A 20,378-nucleotide genomic window follows, 5' to 3' on the forward strand; every position below is an offset into this window, starting at 1 on the left:
AGTGGCCTTTGGTACACCTTTCTTTCTAAAGTATATGATCTTACTTCAGCTTCACTTGAAGTTTAAAAAGCAAACAAACAAACAAACAAAAACCAACTACCCCATCATTCTAATACAAAATTTGTGTGAATGTAGCACTTAGGGACATGTTTTACTACTGGAACTGGTAGCGTTAGGCGATGGTTGGACTTGATGAAAAAGGGTCTTCTCCAACCTGAGTGATTCTATGATTTTATTCTATAAAAAAATTAGACTCTACTGTATAACAACAGTGATAGAATTAAGAAAAATCTCTTGGATTATATGTACCTGATGATTTCCTCATTGGTGTACAATTTATTTACTTACTACGTTAATTTATTTTGAATTCATGTCCCCTTAGATGCAAGGATTATCTTTTTTCTTGAGAATTGTAAGTCATAAACATACATCACTCTTCAAAAAAAGAAACGAGTTTTTCCAGTAATATAGAAGCATATTTCTTCTACCGTACAAAAAAACACCTACATGTACTAGTTCTTTTTATTTTGATGTTTTCTATGAATTTATGGAAGTTTGAAGTGCAGACAAAGCAATGAAAGAAAACACAACACTGTCAAGTTATATCAAATACATACATGATTTTACTCCTGTGTCCAAGTACCTGAGATGGGACACTAAACTTAAATAAGGATGATAACATGTTAAAATCAGACAAACTTGTAATTATTTTCTAGTAAACAAAAAGTAAAAATTACTGATTGTTTTTCCAAAATCAAATCATGACTTAGTACTGGATGCACAATACACTCATTAGAAGTTAAATAGCTTTGGAATAAAAGTTTAAAACTCAGTTGTTCTAAAAATATTACATGGAGAATCTTGAAAAAGTCCTTCTTCCTCTGTCTTCTATGATTTGTCCTCTTCAAAAACAAATCCTGCAAGACAGAACTTATGCAGAGAGGGGCTTATTTTGAAAGTCACTATTATAAAAAGTTGTCAGGAGAACAGGTCATCTATTTCAAGTCCATATAGTTTTTGTTGTGGTGGACATCAGTTAGTTACACATATCTTGATCCAGAGTATTTGTAAGACCATTACTCGTGTTCTCTTCTAGATATGTAGCTTTTTTCTTAGTCAAAGTAGCAAATAGTGCATCCATCATTCCTAAAACTTCTAGTAGTTCCTCTTGATAGTCAATCTCTCTTCCTATGGCTTCCTGAAGCCTCAAGAATTGTTTATCTACAACTGCTGACTGTCCAAGCACAGGCTGATAAATATCTGTAAAGAAGAGAGTCACTTAAGATAGACATACCTATTAAAGATGTAGAAATTATATTGGCTAATTAGATAGACATTTAAAGAACGTGGCACTAATCCAACGTTGCAGACAAATAAGACAACTTTGCTAGTGTTCTGAAAAACAGTGTTAATTATTGGTACATACCCACAGTAATATATAAGTCAAACTAACAGAAAAAGAAGTTTTTACTATATCGAATACTATTTTACCTCATTGGAGAAACTGAAGTCACTTGTACTACAGAAGTACAGAAACATGAAGAACCAAAAAAAAAAAAAATTAAGAAACCATGAGGAACCTCACAGACAGTATCTGATTTATACTGTCTGCAGGATCAATGCTGTCTAGCAAAATTTCTTTTTGGATCATTTTATCGCCATTGAGTTTATAAACTAAACTACGTAGGCATAGTTTCTTAAAAGGGTAGCATTTTTCACCTTATTTTCAAATTAGCTGCTGGGCTTTGAAAGTCTTCCTTGTGTGGCACTTACCAGTGATCATATCTGCGACAGTTACCAGTATTGGAGTAAATCTAGGTTCAATTACACGCCTGCAAAATTAGAACACATCGCCATTGTAATGTGTTGAAAAATGAAAGTTACATGCAGCTCTGTCATACTGGCATACAGATAACATTTTTCTTAGGAAAGAGACCTCACAGAACAGCACTCAGCGTTACGAGTCAAAAAAGCTCCATGTGTTATTTACCCTCCTCTTTTCACAAAGACAGCAGGGACTGGAGGACTGGCAAAAGCCTCAGGTATGTTAAGACATGGGTTGCATTGAAAAGACAAAAAATAACAGACTAAGGGTAAAATGTGGGGCAAAGGGGCAAAACGGTCTCTTTCGGTGGCTTTCATAATATCAACAAAATCATTTTGTGCTAACATGTAAACTGTCTCAGTACTACAGCCAAAATCCGAGACCTTGGCATCAGAAAGCAAAAGGCACATGAAATTTCAACCAGTGCTACAAACATGATCTCCTGAGCCCCTGTGGCAAAAGCTAGTAAGAAATATGGGTCTCAAAATAAGTTGTCAGAGTAAGTAAGGTAAAATAATACCTTGTCACAAAGGTAAGGAGGAGACTAATTTGCTTCTCGTCTCGGCCTGCAAGTGCGCTCCTTAGTGTTCCTCTGCGGTTTAGTTCCTGCATAACTGCAACCGTAACTTCAGGGGTATAAAGCCTGATGTGTGGCTGAACACATAGAAGAGTTTAGTATCAAAGCAACATCTTGATACAGAAAACAGGGATGGTATCAGTTTGCAAAAAATAAAATGAACAAAGGACGCACAAGGAACCCACACAGTTTGACTACTTTCTGGTTATACACCGAAAGAAAACTAGTTCAAGATACAGAAAAATCCACTTTGAATGACAGCACACAACTTTGATGAAACAGAAGCAAAGCCTTACCTCCAATACTGCATCAAGGGCCTTGGATGACTGAAAGCCCTTCAGTAGCTTGTCGTATTTCCTCAAAACACACTTTCCAGGCTTACTGACAAAGAAATCCTCCTAGAATTGAAATATAAGTTCAGAGCAAGACAAACACAATGAATTTGTGTAGATATAAAATGTAAACATACTACTATGGACAAGCTTGTATGTCTTTGTGTCTTGCCTCCCTTCAACTTAGTGCACACAAAAAAAAAGAAATCTTGAGTGCTTCGAGACACATTTTCTCACTTCACCTTACCTGTTTTGGCATGTAATTTCTTCCTTTCACATAGGTTCTATATGCTGGTTGTCTCTTCTTTTGAGACTTTTCTTTGCTTTCTTCAGGTTTTCTGTGTTTAACATTTAGCACCCCATTGGTCATGCCTACAACTATAGTTTCATCTTCAGGCTAAAACGCAAAAACCACAGAGTTAGGAACCTAGTGTTTTATTTGACAACACATGCATTACTACTGTGCATATTTTTCAACTTTTATGTGTAATAATAAAATTCAAATCACATTATCATAGAAAAATTTAAGCTAGAAGACACTTCTATGGGGTTCTGTTGTCAAATTCCCTGTACCTGAAGGACCATCTTCAAAGCTATGATCCTAAGCAACATTATCTATTTAACAAGCCTTTAATAAACACCTAGAAGTATACAGTATGACTAGCTCAGCAAGATTCAAATACACATTAACATCCTCCTCACAAATACACAAGCAAGTATAATCTAGGATGTTTGTGTTTTTTTTTCCAAACGGTGTACAACTGCCTTTGGATATTACATGCTATACAGCAGACATAAACGCTACCTATGAAAGAGCTAATATGGATCAGCAGCATTTTCAGAAACAAGTGAAAGTTGTTCAAAACATCAGCCAGTGCTATATGTTCTATCTACATAAAAAGGTAAATTTATTTGATGATAAAGGTTGTAATTTTAAATAATGCATTACAGAAAAAATACTGACTTTACATATTAAAAAGTGGGTTCTGACCCATTAGTACTAATAGATAAGTATATGAAAATTTTAAATATTAGCTGAATGCTCAACAGCTTTTAAGAAAAACAGCAAATGAGAGAAATTACTACATAAGAAATAAAAAATAGAAGGTCGTTATGCCATTAAATAAATCCATAATTTGTCCACATCCTACGTCCTATGCAAGTTATATTCTCAAAAATCAGAAGCAGAATCAGAGTAGGAAAAAAATCAAAAAAAAAATAAGGAGAATAAAAAGTTGGCTTGATTTGAGACAGAACTCCCTAGCATGGGAAAATGACAGCTGAGGAAGCATATTATAGAAGCCTACAGAATCATGACAGGCATGGATGGAGATCAGTTGCTCAGTATTCCTTAAGGGTATCAAGTGACACTAGTGAAGGTTCAAATGGAACAAAAGGAGGCACCCTTACTAACTGTTGTGTCAAGAGACATGGAACTCTTCGTCAAGGCATTTAGTGAAGGTTAAAATTTTGTACAAGCTAATGGAGAGACTGAACAGGTTTATACTAGAGAAATTCTTTGAGTTACACAGAAATTGGTGTCATCACCAAACGAGTTTGGAAGAACATCAGATATGCAGGTATGGCATGTGTTTTGCACTTGAAGCAGAGGCTTGAAGCATGTTTTCTGTGGTTCTGTGAAAGATATGCCCCACTATAGTCTTCACCTAATCCAAATTCATTCAAGACCTATAGCTCTAGTTCTATGGGGAACAAGGTATGCCATGCAGGAATATTTTCTGTCGCCCTTAGCTCTCGCCCTTCCTCCTTGGTTCCAGAAGATCATGACAATAGTAAAGTAGCAAAGACCTTCGCAGTCCCTTTTACATATCCTTTACTGGTTATATGGCGGAGTGACTGCATCATGACAGTTCTGCTTTAAAAAAAAGAGGTGCTGGCCTTCAAATTTTTGCCCAAACAGCCAGTTATCCATTGGAACACTTTGGAGAAGTAAGGATTTTTGTTTTCTGTTCCCAAGACAGTAAGACAGCTGGTTTGGCAGACCTTCATTTATGCTCATACCCCAGGCCCTCTCCTCTTCTTTTCCTCAGATCATTCTAACATCAACAACTTCTAAGACAGGTTCATCCTATTCTAAATCTTCCAAAGAAAGAAATAAAACACTTTTTCCTTTTATCACTGCCATACAAGAAGACTTGGAAGGTTCCTGAAAAGCAAAAGATGTGTATACTCATCTTAAAGGACTTCCCTTCTAAGCTGCGTACTTCCCCAACGCTATATACGGTGCCTGATAAACACACAATTTTGTATAGATCTATTCGGGTAAAATCTGGTTACCTATTTTAATCTATTATGTTTTAAACCTCTAAATGCAATTTTTACCCAGGAGAAATACAGTCAGTGATTCTAGTTCACATGTTCAGCATTCCTGTGAAACATCTAATAGCAATGAAAGCAAAAATCAATTACTTCAGAGACTTAAAGCTTATTACAATTACCCTGCCTATAAAAACTTTTAAAGTACTTACTGACAATGCAAGACTGAGGATAGATGTTGCATAGTTAAAGCTGTGGACTACTTTGTAGGAAGTCGTACTGTAAATCTTCACGTGCCTGTATAGGAACAGTGACGATTAAAACCTTGTTACTAATGCCGTCACAGAAACTTTATCATTCTCAGCTTCTAGGAGATCATTTAAAGAAACTGAATATTTAAGCAAAGCTTTCTTCAGACTACTAGCGAGCTTCTTTGTTATTACCTCTCCCGTAATAACAGGAAGGTTCTAGCAAAAGATTCAGAAAAGAAAAAGAAAGGATTACTTACCCTTACACTAAAAAGATGAAAACAGTGAAAAGGGCAGAAAAGGAAACCAAAGACAGATGTAAAGACAACTTGACTTCAGCAACACTTATTAGGAAACGCTAAGACAGTGTTTCTCCTAACTTGTTCTTAATTTTAAATGGAAGATTTACTGATAATTTCTGGAATTAAATCCATGGGTATTTTTGCATCCAGCTGCCCTTTAATGATTCGTTTGAAGGTGGAAAATCCTTAACAAAGGAAAAAACTAAACACTATCTTACAAGTATGAACTTTAGTGTTATAAGCATTGAACAACCCATAGCTACATAGTTAATGCAACCCTTCACAGCTTATGCTTTGTGACCACATAGCTTGAGGGAGCCTAGGAAGTACAGCACGGAGGGAAGGCAGGGAGTAAGAGAATAGACCACGGTCACTTCAGACCAGTTCATACTTCTAATGTCTTAGAGACAACAGATTGTATAACTGAACTAAGCAACATAAAAAATTACAAAAAGCACCCTTGCAAAGGACTTACTTCACCTCTGCGCCTTGGGTGCATTCCTTCCATTGACAGGGTCACTTTACGGGGGACAAAAAGCAACAGCACAGATACACCAAAAATGGGCTCTTTTAAAGGTAAATGCTAACCAGTATTGAACTGCATTGAAGTAAAATAAGAATAGTTTTCTTATTGAGACAGCAAGGGTCAGTTCAGAGGTTCAAAAAAATGAATGCTTATTCAGAAGTTCCCCCCATGCATTACCAAATGGCACATGCAACTCTCACTGATGCTCATGTTAATAAGAGAAAAAGGCAAAACAAAGTTCCAAAATATACCAACCTGTCCAGGGATCCTGATAATAACCTTTGTCCAGAGCTGTTCAGGCACAAACAAGTTACAGTTTTATGATGATTTTTAAGCGAAACTAGTAATTGTCCGCCTTTCAATACATCCCAGACTTTGACATAACGTCCTCCTATGAGAAAGAAGCGCACAAAACAGTTGGACATGTACACGTTTATGCTTCTCTGAAGAAGTTTTCACACAAGTGACACAGTGCATCCCTTGTAACAGAGTTTTCTGCACCTGCTTGTGCTCTCCATCCATTACGGCTATCCCATAGGACAAGACACATTACAAGCCTGTTCTTTTTCAGGTGGTTTTGCAGGCACAGCTGATTGGTTCAACATATTCCTTACAAAAAGGATTTAAACACTACTGGATCGCAAGACTTCTCATGCAATAGTAAGAGACTAAAAAACATTGCTAAACATAATTTAGAGAAATGTACAGCCACACCTTTCAAAACACTTCTTAATTACGTTCCTTCAGGCCAGCACTGAGCCGATAAAGTGCATTTCATCATTAAAAGTGTACTACTAGTTTTTAACTAATTACAAGAGAAGCAAATCAGAGATAAGACCCCTACCTTCAACCTTCAGATCAACACCAGTTCCCAAGGAAGATCCTTGAGAAATCTAGTTTTTACATACTTACCACTTCCTGGCCAAATTAAAGCATCACACAGGGAAGACGGCTGCTGAAAGATTTCTCAAATTGGGCCCAGCAGAAAACAAAGTTGATTTTATTTAAGTACCTGCAGACACTAGCAGCCCTCCTGAAGGGAAAAGAAGCACACTCTCCACTGGGTGGCCATGTTCTATTGTCATGACACTACTTTTTGTTCTTGCATCAAACACTTTCACAGTGTGATCATAGGAACCTGCAAACAACACCATAAATAGCTTCAGTTGTGTAATTCAAGTATTTCAGGAAGTAAAACGGCCACGTGTTACAATCTAAAGGAGCTCCGGACAAATGGAAACGGTCAGTCTTACACCATACATTTAAAATGCCTAGTGGTTTACTTAATTTATAGCCTTCTGGCAGCATAAGGCTTCCAATTCTAGTCCTAGCGGCGTGTCAGGTCTTAAAAGTAATTTAATTCTTAACTTTATTTCTCTTCTATTAATCAAGTGTATTAGTAACAACAAATACCAGAAAACATGATGAAACCTACTGTCTTTTGCCCCCTAAATCAAAGAACTCTTGATTTTTCACAGCATTTTAATTTATAAATTTACAACAGATTAATAGAATGTTGCTGGTAGAAAAAAAAAAGGCAACTGATCTTAAAAACTTCTCATAAGACATTTCATTTCTGAGTCTGCAAGTTTTAGACTGTACAAATTGCGGCGGAACTACTGCTCTCCTCCAGAGCCCTGATAAAACACTTCCATCAATCCCAGTTAAAGGATGCATTCACAGCATCTTCAACTTTCAAAGGCAAGTCAGAATAGCCCCATTAACATTAACAGGCTAAAGCAAAAATATGTTAAACACTTTGTTTCCCTACAAACACCAGCATTAGCTGTGAAAAGCAAGTAAAAAGGAAACGAGATTGGCTCTGAACAGGAAGATTGTTGATGTTTAAAATAAAATACACAAGATGCTACTGTATTAAAAATTTACTGTTTTTTTTCTTCAGTTCTATAAAAAAAACAAACACCATGCATAAAAAATAAAATCAAACCTGTTATAAAGACATCTCCATTCAATTTACTTGCACAGCCACATCTCACATAGTCTGTATGTTCAGTGTATGACACAATTTCTGTAGCACTTGGAATATCCCACAAATTTGATGAATAATCATCACCACCAGAAAATATTCGGTATTTATCAGAGAGGAAGCCCACCACATGAACAGCTCTAGAAACCAAAGTGCACAATAGCCATTGTTAAAATATATTCTTATTTCCACAAATAAAGAGCTTGCTGAAGGGAAGGATTCTCTCTAGTCTGAAAGTGCAAAGTATTTACTACTGGAAATTAGCGAGCCTCACTTCAGAAGTTAAAAATAGTTCATCTTGTATAGTTCCAGCCAGAAAAGGATCTTGCACACAAGATGCTAATCCAAGCACTGCTATGCTCTGCATTAAGAGTTTTACAGATCTACTGGATGCTCATTCAAGAGCTGTAAATTCTGCATTTATTACTTGGAGGTCTGTGTACTAGCCCAGTCCTTTTGAAATAATAACCTTTAAGCTATTTAAAATAGTAAGCCTTAAGTAAGACTGTGTTGGACACTCTCCTTGTCCTTTAGGAATCACTACCAAAATCAGTATTATCATTTTAACATCCCAACAGAGAATGACTTTGACAGGAAACATAGCTACTTTAGATCTTACTAAATCAACCTGGGGATTAAGACTTCAAATAATACCCTATCTGCAGCCAGAGAGCTCAGATAGGTAGAAACACAATCTCAAGTTCTGCATGGGTGCTTTCCTATAAAAGAGGGTTGTTGTTGTTATTATTCTAGAAAGATAAAACAGCTTTAGATCTTCCAGAGCACAGCAATCTGTTTAATCTAATTATTACCATTGTCATCGTCTCACTCAAAGATCAGGATTCCTCCTCCAACTTCTTCCACACCCAGGGGCACAGACTTTCCTTTTTTTCTTTTTTTAATTGTTTTTTAAAGTGATTCCTGCTCTTCCTCACATATTTCTTCACAGCTTTTCTAACCACTTTTTACAACTGCTCCTCCCAGCATCAAATAAAATTTGCTTACCAACATCGTGCAGTCACAAGACTGTGTTTACACAATATATCAGCAAACATCTGTCTTAATTAGAATATGTATTTATTCTTCCATGTGCCCAATTCACATTTAGAGTTAAAAACAGTATCATTACTCTAATCTGGAATTCAATTTTAAAATCTACTTTTCAGTAAGACGTGCAGAAGTTGCAAGCAGCACAGATGAATACTACTCAGATTTTCAACAACATGCTAAGCAGACATACGTAAATACACCAGACAAGCTTATGCACACAAAGAACAAAACACTGTCTTACTTAGTATGACCATCAAATTGCCTCAGGGGTGCTTTTCCACTAATATCAAAGAGACGAATGCTACCTTCCTCGCTGCCAGCAACAAGCAGTTTGCCATCATCCCTGTATGTGGCACAATAGGCAGCATCTTTGAAGCGAGAAAACGTTTTGATCGGTTCCTGAGAATAACGACCATAAATATGGATCTGGCAAAAGGAAAAGACAGTAAGTTCACTCACATGACAGCAGTTGAAGAACAGCAATATGAAAACATAAAAAAAAAGCTACTTACCCTTGAGGAGGCTGTAACAGCATAGTTATATGGAGGAACTGGGGAGAAGTCGATTTTATTTACTGCACCAAATTCCTTTATCTGAACAGGCGTCTGAAAGAGTTGCAATTAAGATGATTAAACACACGTAAGTATCAAAAATGAAATTAAAGAAATCTATTCTTATTACAGAGCTCAGAATGATATTTAGAACCAAGTTATCTGTGAGTGCTATCCCATGAGGCGTCTCTTCTTCTGGGCTACTTTTAACACTATTTCCCACTCTGGGCACTATAACAGACCCACTAATTATGACTTTTATTTGGAAAAAAAAAAAAAAAGTTCAGTCAGGGAAGGTTATGAATAGTTTAATTGCCCCCGGGTGCGCAGTAAGCATGACTCAGGGATGTTAATTTCATCAGCCCAGGGCTCGCGCTACCCTGGCTCTCCCGGGATCCCCCCCGGCGGGTTTCGGGGCGCCGCTGGAGACCCCCCGGAGGGCGGCCGTGCCGTACCTTGTACCCCCGCCAGTAGAGCGTGTCCTGCGTCACCTTCTCCCCGAGCTTGGGCACCGCCTGCACCACCACGGGCTTGTAGGACGCCATGGCGGGGCGAGGCGCTGCGGGAGGCGCTGCGGGAGGTTCGGCGAGGGGAGAGGAGGGGAGGCTCGGGGCCGCCTCAGAGACCGCGTTTCCCGCCGCGCCGCGCGGCCGCCGCCATGCCGGTCCCCGCTCGGACCTCGCGGAGAGGCGCTGCGCTCTGCGCACGCGCGCGTCATCGGCGGGCGCCGCCTGCGGGCCAATCGCGGCGCGGCGCGCGAGTGAGGCGCCACTTCCCTCCCCTCCTTCCCTCCCCCCGCCCCCCCCGGAGCGGTTGTCGCGACACGCCTCCCTGTCGTCGTGACTGGGGGGGGGCTGTCGTGGGTCGTGGGGCGCTGCCCGGCTCGCACAGCCTCCCGCGGCGCCGAGGGGCGCGCAGCCGCGGTAACTTTTGCTTGGGGGTCTGTGTGTGAGGGGGGTTGGGTGGGCGGGGGGGGGTCGGTGTTCGCTGTCGTGAAATGGCGCCTCAGGTGGCTGGGGGGGAGGGGGGCAGAGTAACCGTCTGGTAGCCTCAGGCAGAGGCTGGGCCCGTAGCGCCTGGCAGGGTTGCGTCCTCCGAGGCTTTAACCAGCTAAAGCTAACGCCGTGTGGCTAAACGTTGTTGCCCGTGTTCGCCGCAGGTCGCGCAGACGCCCGCATCTCTCTGCATGCGGCTTGGCTGGCTGCACCCGCACCGGGCAGGTACCATGGAGAGACCTGCGGCGTGAAAACCTGCGCCTGACTGAAGCCATGGCGTCCTCGGCGAGCTTAGACGCTGGGGCGCAGCTGATAGTGGAGGAATGCACCGCTAGCTACAGCCTCCCCCCCATGCCGGACATCAAGGTGGAGCGTCAGCTGGACTCCAGCACGGAGGAAGGCCAAACGCAGAGCGTCACCATGGGCATGAAGTTCATTTTGCCCAATAGATTTGATATGAACGTCTGCTCGCGGTTTGTGAAGTCTCTGAATGAGGAGGACAGTAAAAATATTCAAGATCAAGTTAACTCCGACCTCGAAGTGGCGTCTGTCTTATTTAAAGGTTGAACTTTATGGTACAAATTGTTGTGTCTAGACTGTTTCATCCTGTTAAGATGCTGCATTTAAAAAAAAGTATCTGCCATATATGTGTAATCGTTTCTAAAATTTGTTCTGCTAGCATTTTTTATATATGTCTTACTGGTTATTACTATAAAACTAATTTTTCCCAAGTTTATTTTATTGCAGTTTTTTTTAATTTAAAAAATGATGGCACAAAAAACCTTTAATTTATTAAGACCTGATGCAGATTATGAAAACAAGCTTGCGTCTTCTGGTAGCAAGCCCTATTATAAAGTCATACGATATGCTACACATTGTTGAATATGTGTTTTTACAAAACATTACTAAAAGTACTATATGGTCATTTCAACTGCAGCAGTGTTCTGGATCATGTTTTGTCTTTTCACTGGTACGATGTCCAAATAACAGGTCTTGCAGTTTACTTTGTCCTATGAGTATGGATAGACAAAGCCCATCTTCATTGTAGCAAGTGTCTTGCTGATTCAGTTTCACACTATTTGAAGGTGAACAGTGCTGTAAATCTGTAAATTGTTCTCTGCAGCTAATATTTAACCATTGCTGTCCAGCTTCATAAGAGTTGATCCATACTTTTTAATAGCTGAGCATGTTGATAGAGAAGGGAGTTAGGGTTTCTTTCTATTCCTTAGTAGTAATTATGTTTTTGCAGTTCTTGCTTTAATATTTCAGACACTTAGTAGTTTGTTTTTTTCATAATATTGAATTTGACCCATTTCCTATAACAAATACAAACACAGACCTGTTGTGGATTTTCATGATTTCTCTGATTTGTGTTGTTTGGCTGCAGTTCAGCCATTGTAATTTTCAAACTTTTTTGATTTGCAGGCCCTAAATGCTTTCTAGTGGAGCTGCAGACCTGAACGGCAAATTTAGACCCATCAGCAATAGGGTTGTTTTTTCTTAGGTAACATTTGTGAACCCCTTAGAAGTAGTCCTGCGGATCCAGAGACCGCAGGTCAAAAATCCCTGGTAGGTCTCTTAATTTGATAACCTCAGCTATAGCTGATTGGCAAACAGAGTGTAATTTTATTTTCATCCTTTTATCCTGTACTTCTAATTGGTTCTGTTTGGAAATTTGCACTTGGGTTTATGACCAAGAGGTTCACTATAGTGTGAATTCAGTGTGTGTGTTAATTAGCTTTCAATCACTGATTACTGGTGCACACTGGTTTCAGATCAGTTTAACGAATACTGGAATTTAATCCTTAAGTAGGTCTCTCCAGTATTCAGTCAGCTAGCTTCCTAAAAATTATTTGGCTTTTCAGCTACTTCTCAAAAGCTATTGTTTTGAGAATTGGAAGCCAAGATGCTCTATCTATTCTGTAATACCTTGCTATTGGATTCTGATACAAAGTTAGAAAAGTCAGTACTGATAAAAACAGTAGCGTTGTGTGACTTCTGAATTCTAAGTGGTGACCTGCTTCTGCATTTTCTTTTAGCTAGTTTGGAAGATCTTTGTTCCTACTGGATAAATAAGACATCCATAATGTAGTCACAATTTTATTCAACAGGAGTTGAAAAGGTCTTAGTGAAGAAACACAGTGAAGGTCCATCCATGAAGTGACCTTCACCCAACCAATGAAGGTTGAATCCATTGGTCAAGGAGTAGGTAGAGTATTGAGCTGAGTGCCTCGTGACTGCAGGACTGAATGAGGCTAACTCATGTTTTCGTTGCACTGGAGAGTGCTAGTAAGAATATTGAATGTGAAATGGAGCCATCCTACCTGGTAAATCCGTGCTGGATGTGTTGGGAACCTAGGCAAAGAATTACCTCACTTAGACAACAAACTGTTTCTGGGTGAAGTTACGCCATATTTAACATATGGGTTATCAGTATTGCTTTATGCCAGAAATGAAAACAGCCCTTTGATCAACTTGCATGATACACGGTGGAAAAAGCACATGCCACAAAGCTTACTTAGCGTAGGTTTGAAAGTTCTTGTGGTAGCGCTGTTTTCTACTTTAACTTAGAATCTGTGGCTTTCTTTTTACTTCCTTTCTAGCATTAAAACTATGTCTGTTTTCTCTGTTCAATGTAGCTGAATGCAACATCCATACTTCTCCTTCCCCTGGTATCCAAGTAAGGCACGTTTATACTCCATCAACTACTAAGCATTTCTCACCAATAAAACAATCAACTACCCTAACTAACAAACATAGGGGAAATGAAGTCTCTACAACACCTCTGCTTGTAAACTGTAAGTATCCTTCTGCCTAACTGTTAATAGTATTTTGTGAACTGCAAGTTAGATGCTTGCCAGATTTTTTCCATTTTTCCTTTGTGTGTGTGTTGTTGTTGTTTTTAATATAGGAAGAAAACATTGAAATAATCTTGTTTAATGTTACAGGGTTCCAACCATAAAATAATGCATGTGCTGTACTGAGCTCATGACTGAGGTGTATTTTCCAGAAAGGATCCAATTCTTGATTTGAAAAGTATAGAGACAGATTTTTCTGATCCTTTTAGAGCTTCAAGCTATTATTTATGATTTCTTTATTCATGACTTTCAAGCATTTTCTTTATAAACTACACTCATAATCTACTTAATCTCCTATCAACGGCTTTCTTATAAAATCATTTTTAAGTCTTGACTGTGCATCTTTCTTAAACTAAGCAAGACCAATGTTTAAAGAAAAAAAAAAGCCTGTTTGCATGGGAAAAATGTATCTGGGACTGTATCATGTGCCTCAGCCTGACTAAAATAGTCAGTCTTTCTGAAATAAGTCAAACTTTTATGCAGTGAATAGAAAGAGGACACTGAATATTTATGTATTGTGTAACCACCAGCTAGTTTTCTTGCTATGTAAGTCAGATAAATTGCATATATTTTCTCCTGAGCACTTTTCAGACCTGCCCCTATTTGTAATTGTCAGAACCATGCATCTGTGCAGCATTTGCTGTGGGATCAGAGAGTTTTTCTTTGTAACTCCTTAAGAATTCTGCTGCCTTTAATGCTTGGTACTTGTTTGTTTTGTTTGTTTTCGTTTTGTTTTGTTTTTGTTTTGTTTGTTTTTGTGTTTTTTTTTTTAAAAAAAAAAGCTGTAGATGTCATTTTGTGCATAGTTCTGTAATGTCTGATCCGTTCGACATTGTAGTGAATAAGGGTCGTGTTAGGGGCATCAGCTAGCAGCATGACAGGTTTCCTGGTAGCTTGTGAACTCTTATAATAATTAATGATGTTAGAAATGTCACTTTTAAACTGCACAGCCTTAATTTATCAAAAGATGCTTATTTTCATTTGATAAATGTTCTTAACGTGATCTTGGGTTGCTGACCAAACAGCAGAAGAGGGTAGTATGTTGCCTTCAGAGGAGTCAGTGTAGGAAGTATCTCTGTTTTCTCGTGTAATTTATACATTAACTAAAAATTACCAAAACCTTTGAGACATTTAAGAAACATCTCAGTTTTTGACATAGTGATTCTAGTTCAGAGTATAAGATGAAATCTATCCACGCTCTTAAATCTAGATTATGTACAGCTCAAGTCAATGGAGGTATTAGGCCCAACTCCAAACAGCAGAATGAAAACTGGTGTGCACATCACCTGTTTTTGCTTCCCTTTTTGTAGCTTTGTCAGTTCACCAGCTGGCTGCTCAGGGAGAAATGCTGTATCTGGCCACACGTATTGAACAAGGTGAGTCTAAGGAAGGTTAAATAACATCCTCTTTATCTTCAGCGCATTTACAACCTGCTGCACACTTTTTTCCCCAAAGCTGCATTAAAGATACCTCCGAATATGGTACAAATTGAAGGATTTTTTAGGTATCTATTCTTTGTAGGTGTGGACTGTTGTTTTACATTGAGTCTTCTATTTACTCACTGCTATGATTTGGGTTTAAAATGAAACATTAATATTAATAGTAGTTGAGGAAACCCTTCCTCCCCCCGCTCTCCCACTGTATAGGCGATCTATGGAGATGAGGGATTAGAATCTGTTGGTTCTATCAAAAGAGGTAAACTTTTTTTAAAATCATTTAAAACACATTCTATTAATCAAGGCTTTCTGATTCTATTTTATTGATCAACATAGAGAGCTGTGTGTTAGGTAATTTAAACTATGGACCACACCTGCAGTATAGTAGCACTACTCATTCCAAGTTGTACTGTATTCTTCAGCATCTGCAATTGTGTGTCCGTAATACATTTACAAAATTTCAACTCTTCATGATATATTAAACTGTTCATAGTATATTCTTATTCTGATATTACTAACCAGCCTTTCTTTTAGTCCATCTCTCTTGAAACATTCATAGAAAGCAGGTATTAAGTAACTCAATCCACATACTTTTGTTAATGAGTCATCTGTATTGAAAGCAAACTGATTCTGCAATGTTGGTAATGGTTAAAATTATGGTGCTATGATAAACATGGGATTTTTAAAGTATTTAGATATTAAAAAAAATAAGTCACCTACTTGTTAAATATATATATATATACACGTATATTCTTTTTTTCTTACATCAGCTGTATAAGTAGACCTTAATATACCTTAATAAGTAGACCTTCTATAAAACAGCCAATTGATTAATTGAACTTTGGGAGCAATGGGGTTATACTGTCTGTATTACTTTACAAGCTAATTCTTTACAAAACTCTTGAAAGAGTGCTTTCTACAGTGTAGTACAGAATGTATTTATTTGTTTTTTCAAGCAGTACTTTTCTCCCAGATTACAGACAACTTGTAATATTTTTAAGTAAAAACAGCTTGATTCGTAGAACTTAAAAAAAATCTTAGGTTTTACTTCAGTCAGTTGGTTTTTTTTTTTTACCTTCAACAAGGATATTTGCACCATCTCTGGGATAGCAATTTGTTTTAAAATTTAAGATGAGAACAATTTCCAGGGCACACTGCTACACCAGTCCATTCACAATGAATATGTCAACACGTTCATTCTACCAGCTCTACAGTGCATTAGTGAAAGGGATTCATAAATTGCATGTTTTTATTTAAACAGAAAACGTAATCAATCATAAGGATGAAGAAGGATTTACCCCTCTGATGTGGGCCGCAGCTCATGGGCAGATAGCAGTAGTGGAATTTCTCCTCCAGAACGTAAGGAAAAGAGCACACTTACATATCTTAATTTACTTTGTATTTTATTTTGCCTTTCTAAGTTTGTCAATGCTGCTATATGCTTAGAACTTTTAAAATGAAGTTCTCTGTAAAAATGTCACTTCAAAAATTTGGTTCATTTGCTTTTCTTTTTATTACAATTTTAGGGTGCAGATCCTCAGATTTTGGGGAAAGGGCGAGAAAGTGCCCTCTCACTGGCTTGCAGTAAAGGATACACAGATATTGTGAAAATGCTGCTTGACTGTGGAGTTGATGTCAATGAATATGACTGGGTAAGTCTCTAGACTGGATTTACATCTGCGTGCACCTAAGTCAGACGCTTGAAGCAGGGCACAGCATTGGCTTGGGTTTGAAAATTGTTATACCTCTTCTGAAGTATCTGACATTACCCAAACTTACATGGGATGCTTTTTGATAACAAAAGAGAAATTAGCCCTGCTAGTTATGACTTCTTGATAAAAAGAGAATGAGGCTAATTCTGAACCCTTGTAGAAGAGTGAGCTTACAGTCTAACCAGTAGATGAAAGAAGATGGAAGTTTTAAAGGACCAAAACTTTCTGATAAATGGAAGTATGCTAGTGTGCTAAGGAATTACAGTTGCAGAATGTTTGGTTGCTAAGTGTCTAAGGCTTTTTTCTGCTTTTGCAGAATGGAGGAACACCTCTGCTATATGCAGTGCATGGGAATCATGTGAAATGTGTAAAAATTCTTCTTGGTAAGCAGCCTGTCCAAACTGAATTATCAGTAGTGATGTGCTATCAGTTAGCATGGTTACAAATCTGACTTTCTTTTCATATTTCACATAGAAAGTGGTGCTGATCCAACTATTGAAACAGATGCTGGTTATAATTCCATGGATTTGGCTGTAGCCTTGGGCTATCGCAGTGGTGAGTATTGGAAACGTATATTCCTTGATTTTTTATTTTTTTTTTGCTACTCCTTGTTTATGCAGCTGCTGCAATAGCCTAATAGAGTTTTATTCCTTATGCAGCTGTATGAAGATCACTGTCCTAAAAGTCTTAATATACCTAAATGTACCAGCACAAAACGAGCAGTTTTTCTTCCTTGTTCAGAAAACCAGGTTCCTACTGTGAATATGTCACTGGCGTGGATCTGCGTCTGTGGGCACAGACAGCAGTGTATAGGGCTGATGCAACCATGATCCAGGCATGGGGAACGAAGCTGCTCCCCAGCTCTGCACAAGGAATCAGAGCAGCACAGGACAATGCTAATAGAACTTACAGCCATCCTGAACCACTCACCCCAGTGCTCTGTGTGATTGGTATGATGTGATGTAGTTTGCAAAACCTTCTGTGCTGGTCATACTAGCTCTAGTTCATCTAGTTCGTCATGGAGGCAGACAGTAATAGCGTGAGGGTCAGTGAATTAGTCTACCTTATTTGGCTCTGGAAAACAAAGAGGCAGAGAAAGGACTCTTGTTTTTCCCTCATGCTGCCTTCATTTTGAAAGCTGTGAAATGTCTGTTGTTACAGAATCTGGAACTGAACCCAAAAATGAGCATACTGATGCACATGTAGTTTCTCCAAGCAGAGCCGTGTGCTTATGGACAAACCAGTAACTTCACAGTCCTACACATCTGGGTGTAGGACTCATGCCAGAGTTCAGTCTCAAAATGTTCCACAGAAGTAGTTTCAAATAAGTAAACATTCTTTTCCACTCTCCATGTAGAGGCTTTAAAATTTGCTTTCCATAGCTGTCTGCCTATTCAAACCAGAGAACAGATCATCATCCTCCAAAACTGTCTGCCTTACTGAGTGTATTGTTTTCTAATTATATGAGGCTTTTATTTTCTGAAGGGCTGCAAACTCCCTTCTCAGAATGAATTTATTCCTGTCTGTTTTTATTAAATGTTTGTAGAGGACAAGTCAGCATCTCCTAAAACAAAATAGTACATACCTAAAGACTTGGAAAAAACACTGAACACTGATTAACCAGACTCTTTCTCTGCTTTAGTTCAACAGGTTATTGAGTCACATTTATTAAGGCTACTTCAGAGTATCAAGGAATAAGAGCTGGCTCTTCTGTGGCTGTCAATTCTCGTCTCGGAGATTTGGATTTCTTTTTAGCCCTGTCATGAGTGACAAGGGTTGTTTGTTTTGTAAATTTACCTCAGTAAAACTATGTGCTGTTTTTAGTTAAGCTTTTAAATATGCTTCCTCTTTCATAGAAATGTTTGGTGTCATCCTTTTTCTTGAAAATATTTTATATAACTTTGAAAGAAAAGATTGTTTGTCTTGCATGAAAAAAAAAAAAACAAGTTTGACATTGTGTAAATGTTCATATGGAGTGCATTGGGTGGTGCTGTGCCAAGAGTACTACCTGATCTTGTCATTGATATGTATTCACGAGAAGACAATAATTTAGATACTGAGATATATCACCATAGAATATAGATCTCTTTACTGTTAGTGGTACCCGCTTGTGATGGTTTTCAAGATCCTCAGTTAGTATTATTGTGTCAGCTTTTGTCTTTGTATGATTTTTAAGAAGTTATTAATAAATTGAAAGACTTTGATGGTAGTTTGATTCCTGTTAGATTTGTTTCCACATCCCTCTGCCTTCCTGTTGTATTCCTGAAACAACTGGACCAGAGTGGTCTAGGTAGAAACTTAGCTGATATAAGGAAATCCAAGTATAGAATACCTAGCTCGTAAATATCCTCCCTGCAGTGGCTGAACAGCAGACAGTGTGGGAACAGAAGCCAGAAAGTGCTGCATTCCAGCCTTCTTCAGCTGATGTGTGCTCTGTTGCATGTCCCAGTGTAGCTGCAACAACTGATTTTTGCAAATGGCTGAAAAAGCAGGCAATGTTAACTGATTTCCTGGGACTCATGCACTTAAAACTACAACGAAATAGGATATGATATTTTAAATAATGGAAAAGCTTTTGCAACAGACTTTTCAGAAGTTTTCCCCCCTGACAATGCATATGCATCCCCCATGCATTGTTCACGTATGTTTACCTAAGCATTTAGCCCTTGTGTCCACTAGAGGTCTGGCATCTGTACACAAAAATACACCTCTGAGCCCCTCCTTTCTTAGTCTATGTGTAGTGAATGCAATCTCCAAATTGCTCTCCACCAGCAGCTCAGAAGATGTGAACGAACCCAGGTAAGTTACAATAGTAAAAATACAGCTAGTATCTCCGATGTGTTTTTCAATTTGAAAAATCATTCCATACAGAAATCAATACTGTTTACAGTATTGGTACTGCAGTCCCATCCAAAGCTCCCAACTAGATGGCTGGGGTAATCCAGCCTAGTTCTTTGGGTCAGAGACAGAGAAATTATGGATTCAAAATAGTAGCTTTATTTCAAAGTGACTGACTATACAGTAGGAAGATGTGCAGGGAGAAAGAACAACAACACAAGATAGATTAAACCTGAATTTGTGGCCAAGTTTTTCTCCGTAATGAAATGTGTGATCTGTAAAAGATGTAAATCAGGTCAGAATTAACCTCTGCAATGTGTTTGTTTTTGTTTTGTTTTGTTTGTGAGAGAACAGAATACCCATTTCTTTCTGAAAGCTGAAATCTTGAGTGTAATGAAACTTAAAGGAGACACTTGAAGCAAGAACTTGTAACAACTTGCAGGTGTTGGTGAAATCCTTGCTATGTTTAACTATTATCTACCTTTTTTATGTAGGAATTTATTTTTTTTAGAAAAAATGTACTATAAGTAATTTTAAAACAATATGAAGTGGCAATTACTGTAAAGTTATTTGGTGGAAATACTGAGATTCAAAAGCCTGTGTAAAAACAAATGGCCTTCCATGTTTATTGAAAATATATAATGCAAAGTTTTCTTGCAATAACATAACCTGAGCCATCTCTGATTGATTTCTAAGGCGTCCTCTATAAAAACATGCTGTTTCAGTATGCATAAGCAAAAAAAAGAATTTTTTTTCTTTATGTTACAGGAAAGTAATTTTTTCTAAATCATGAACATTCAGTACCTGCTTTGTATTTTTTCTTAAACTTCAGACAATACTGAGCTTATAAAAAATTAATTGACT

General features: G+C 38.2%; 2 protein-coding genes across 2 annotated transcripts; one reads left to right on the forward strand and one right to left on the reverse strand.

The window, feature by feature from the left end:
- Positions 1-508: 508 nt before the first annotated feature.
- UTP15 (UTP15 small subunit processome component) lies at positions 509-10,377 on the reverse strand. Its single transcript, XM_080573196.1, has 12 exons — positions 10,131-10,377; positions 9,637-9,729; positions 9,366-9,550; positions 8,036-8,214; positions 7,100-7,225; positions 6,343-6,478; positions 5,224-5,308; positions 2,982-3,131; positions 2,699-2,800; positions 2,346-2,479; positions 1,774-1,832; positions 509-1,260 (listed from the first exon to the last, which is right to left on the reverse strand). Exons 1-12 carry the CDS (start codon positions 10,218-10,220, stop codon positions 1,037-1,039), a joined length of 1,563 nt encoding a protein of 520 aa, XP_080429322.1. The 5' UTR covers positions 10,221-10,377; the 3' UTR covers positions 509-1,036.
- A 71-nt stretch (positions 10,378-10,448) lies between these two features.
- On the forward strand, positions 10,449-18,883 carry ANKRA2 (ankyrin repeat family A member 2). The gene is made up of 9 exons (XM_080573202.1): positions 10,449-10,598; positions 10,835-11,232; positions 13,310-13,468; positions 14,839-14,904; positions 16,226-16,323; positions 16,491-16,616; positions 16,993-17,059; positions 17,151-17,231; positions 18,319-18,883. The coding sequence occupies exons 2-9, from the start codon at positions 10,944-10,946 to the stop codon at positions 18,372-18,374; spliced, it is 942 nt and encodes a 313-aa protein (XP_080429328.1). The 5' UTR covers positions 10,449-10,598; positions 10,835-10,943; the 3' UTR covers positions 18,375-18,883.
- The last annotated feature ends 1,495 nt before the right edge of the window (positions 18,884-20,378 follow it).

The sequence above is a fragment of the Anser brachyrhynchus genome (genome assembly GCF_964034855.1).
Source record: "Anser brachyrhynchus genome assembly, chromosome: Z".
NCBI lineage: Eukaryota > Metazoa > Chordata > Aves > Anseriformes > Anatidae > Anser > Anser brachyrhynchus.

Excerpts from the sequence above, each read along its gene's own strand:
- UTP15 (XM_080573196.1), bottom strand. The coding sequence starts at position 10,220 with ATGGCGTCCTACAAGCCCGTGGTGGTGCAGGCGGTGCCCAAGCTCGGG. Across the intron at positions 9,551-9,636 it reads CTGTTACAGCCTCCTCAAGG|ATCCATATTTATGGTCGTTA; the intron begins GTAAGTAGCTTT and ends TCCTTTTGCCAG. Across the intron at positions 5,309-6,342 it reads TTATCAGGATCCCTGGACAG|GCACGTGAAGATTTACAGTA; the intron begins GTTGGTATATTT and ends GTTCCTATACAG.
- ANKRA2 (XM_080573202.1), top strand. The coding sequence starts at position 10,944 with ATGGCGTCCTCGGCGAGCTTAGACGCTGGGGCGCAGCTGATAGTGGAG. Across the intron at positions 13,469-14,838 it reads AACACCTCTGCTTGTAAACT|CTTTGTCAGTTCACCAGCTG; the intron begins GTAAGTATCCTT and ends CCCTTTTTGTAG. Across the intron at positions 17,232-18,318 it reads AGCCTTGGGCTATCGCAGTG|TTCAACAGGTTATTGAGTCA; the intron begins GTGAGTATTGGA and ends TCTCTGCTTTAG.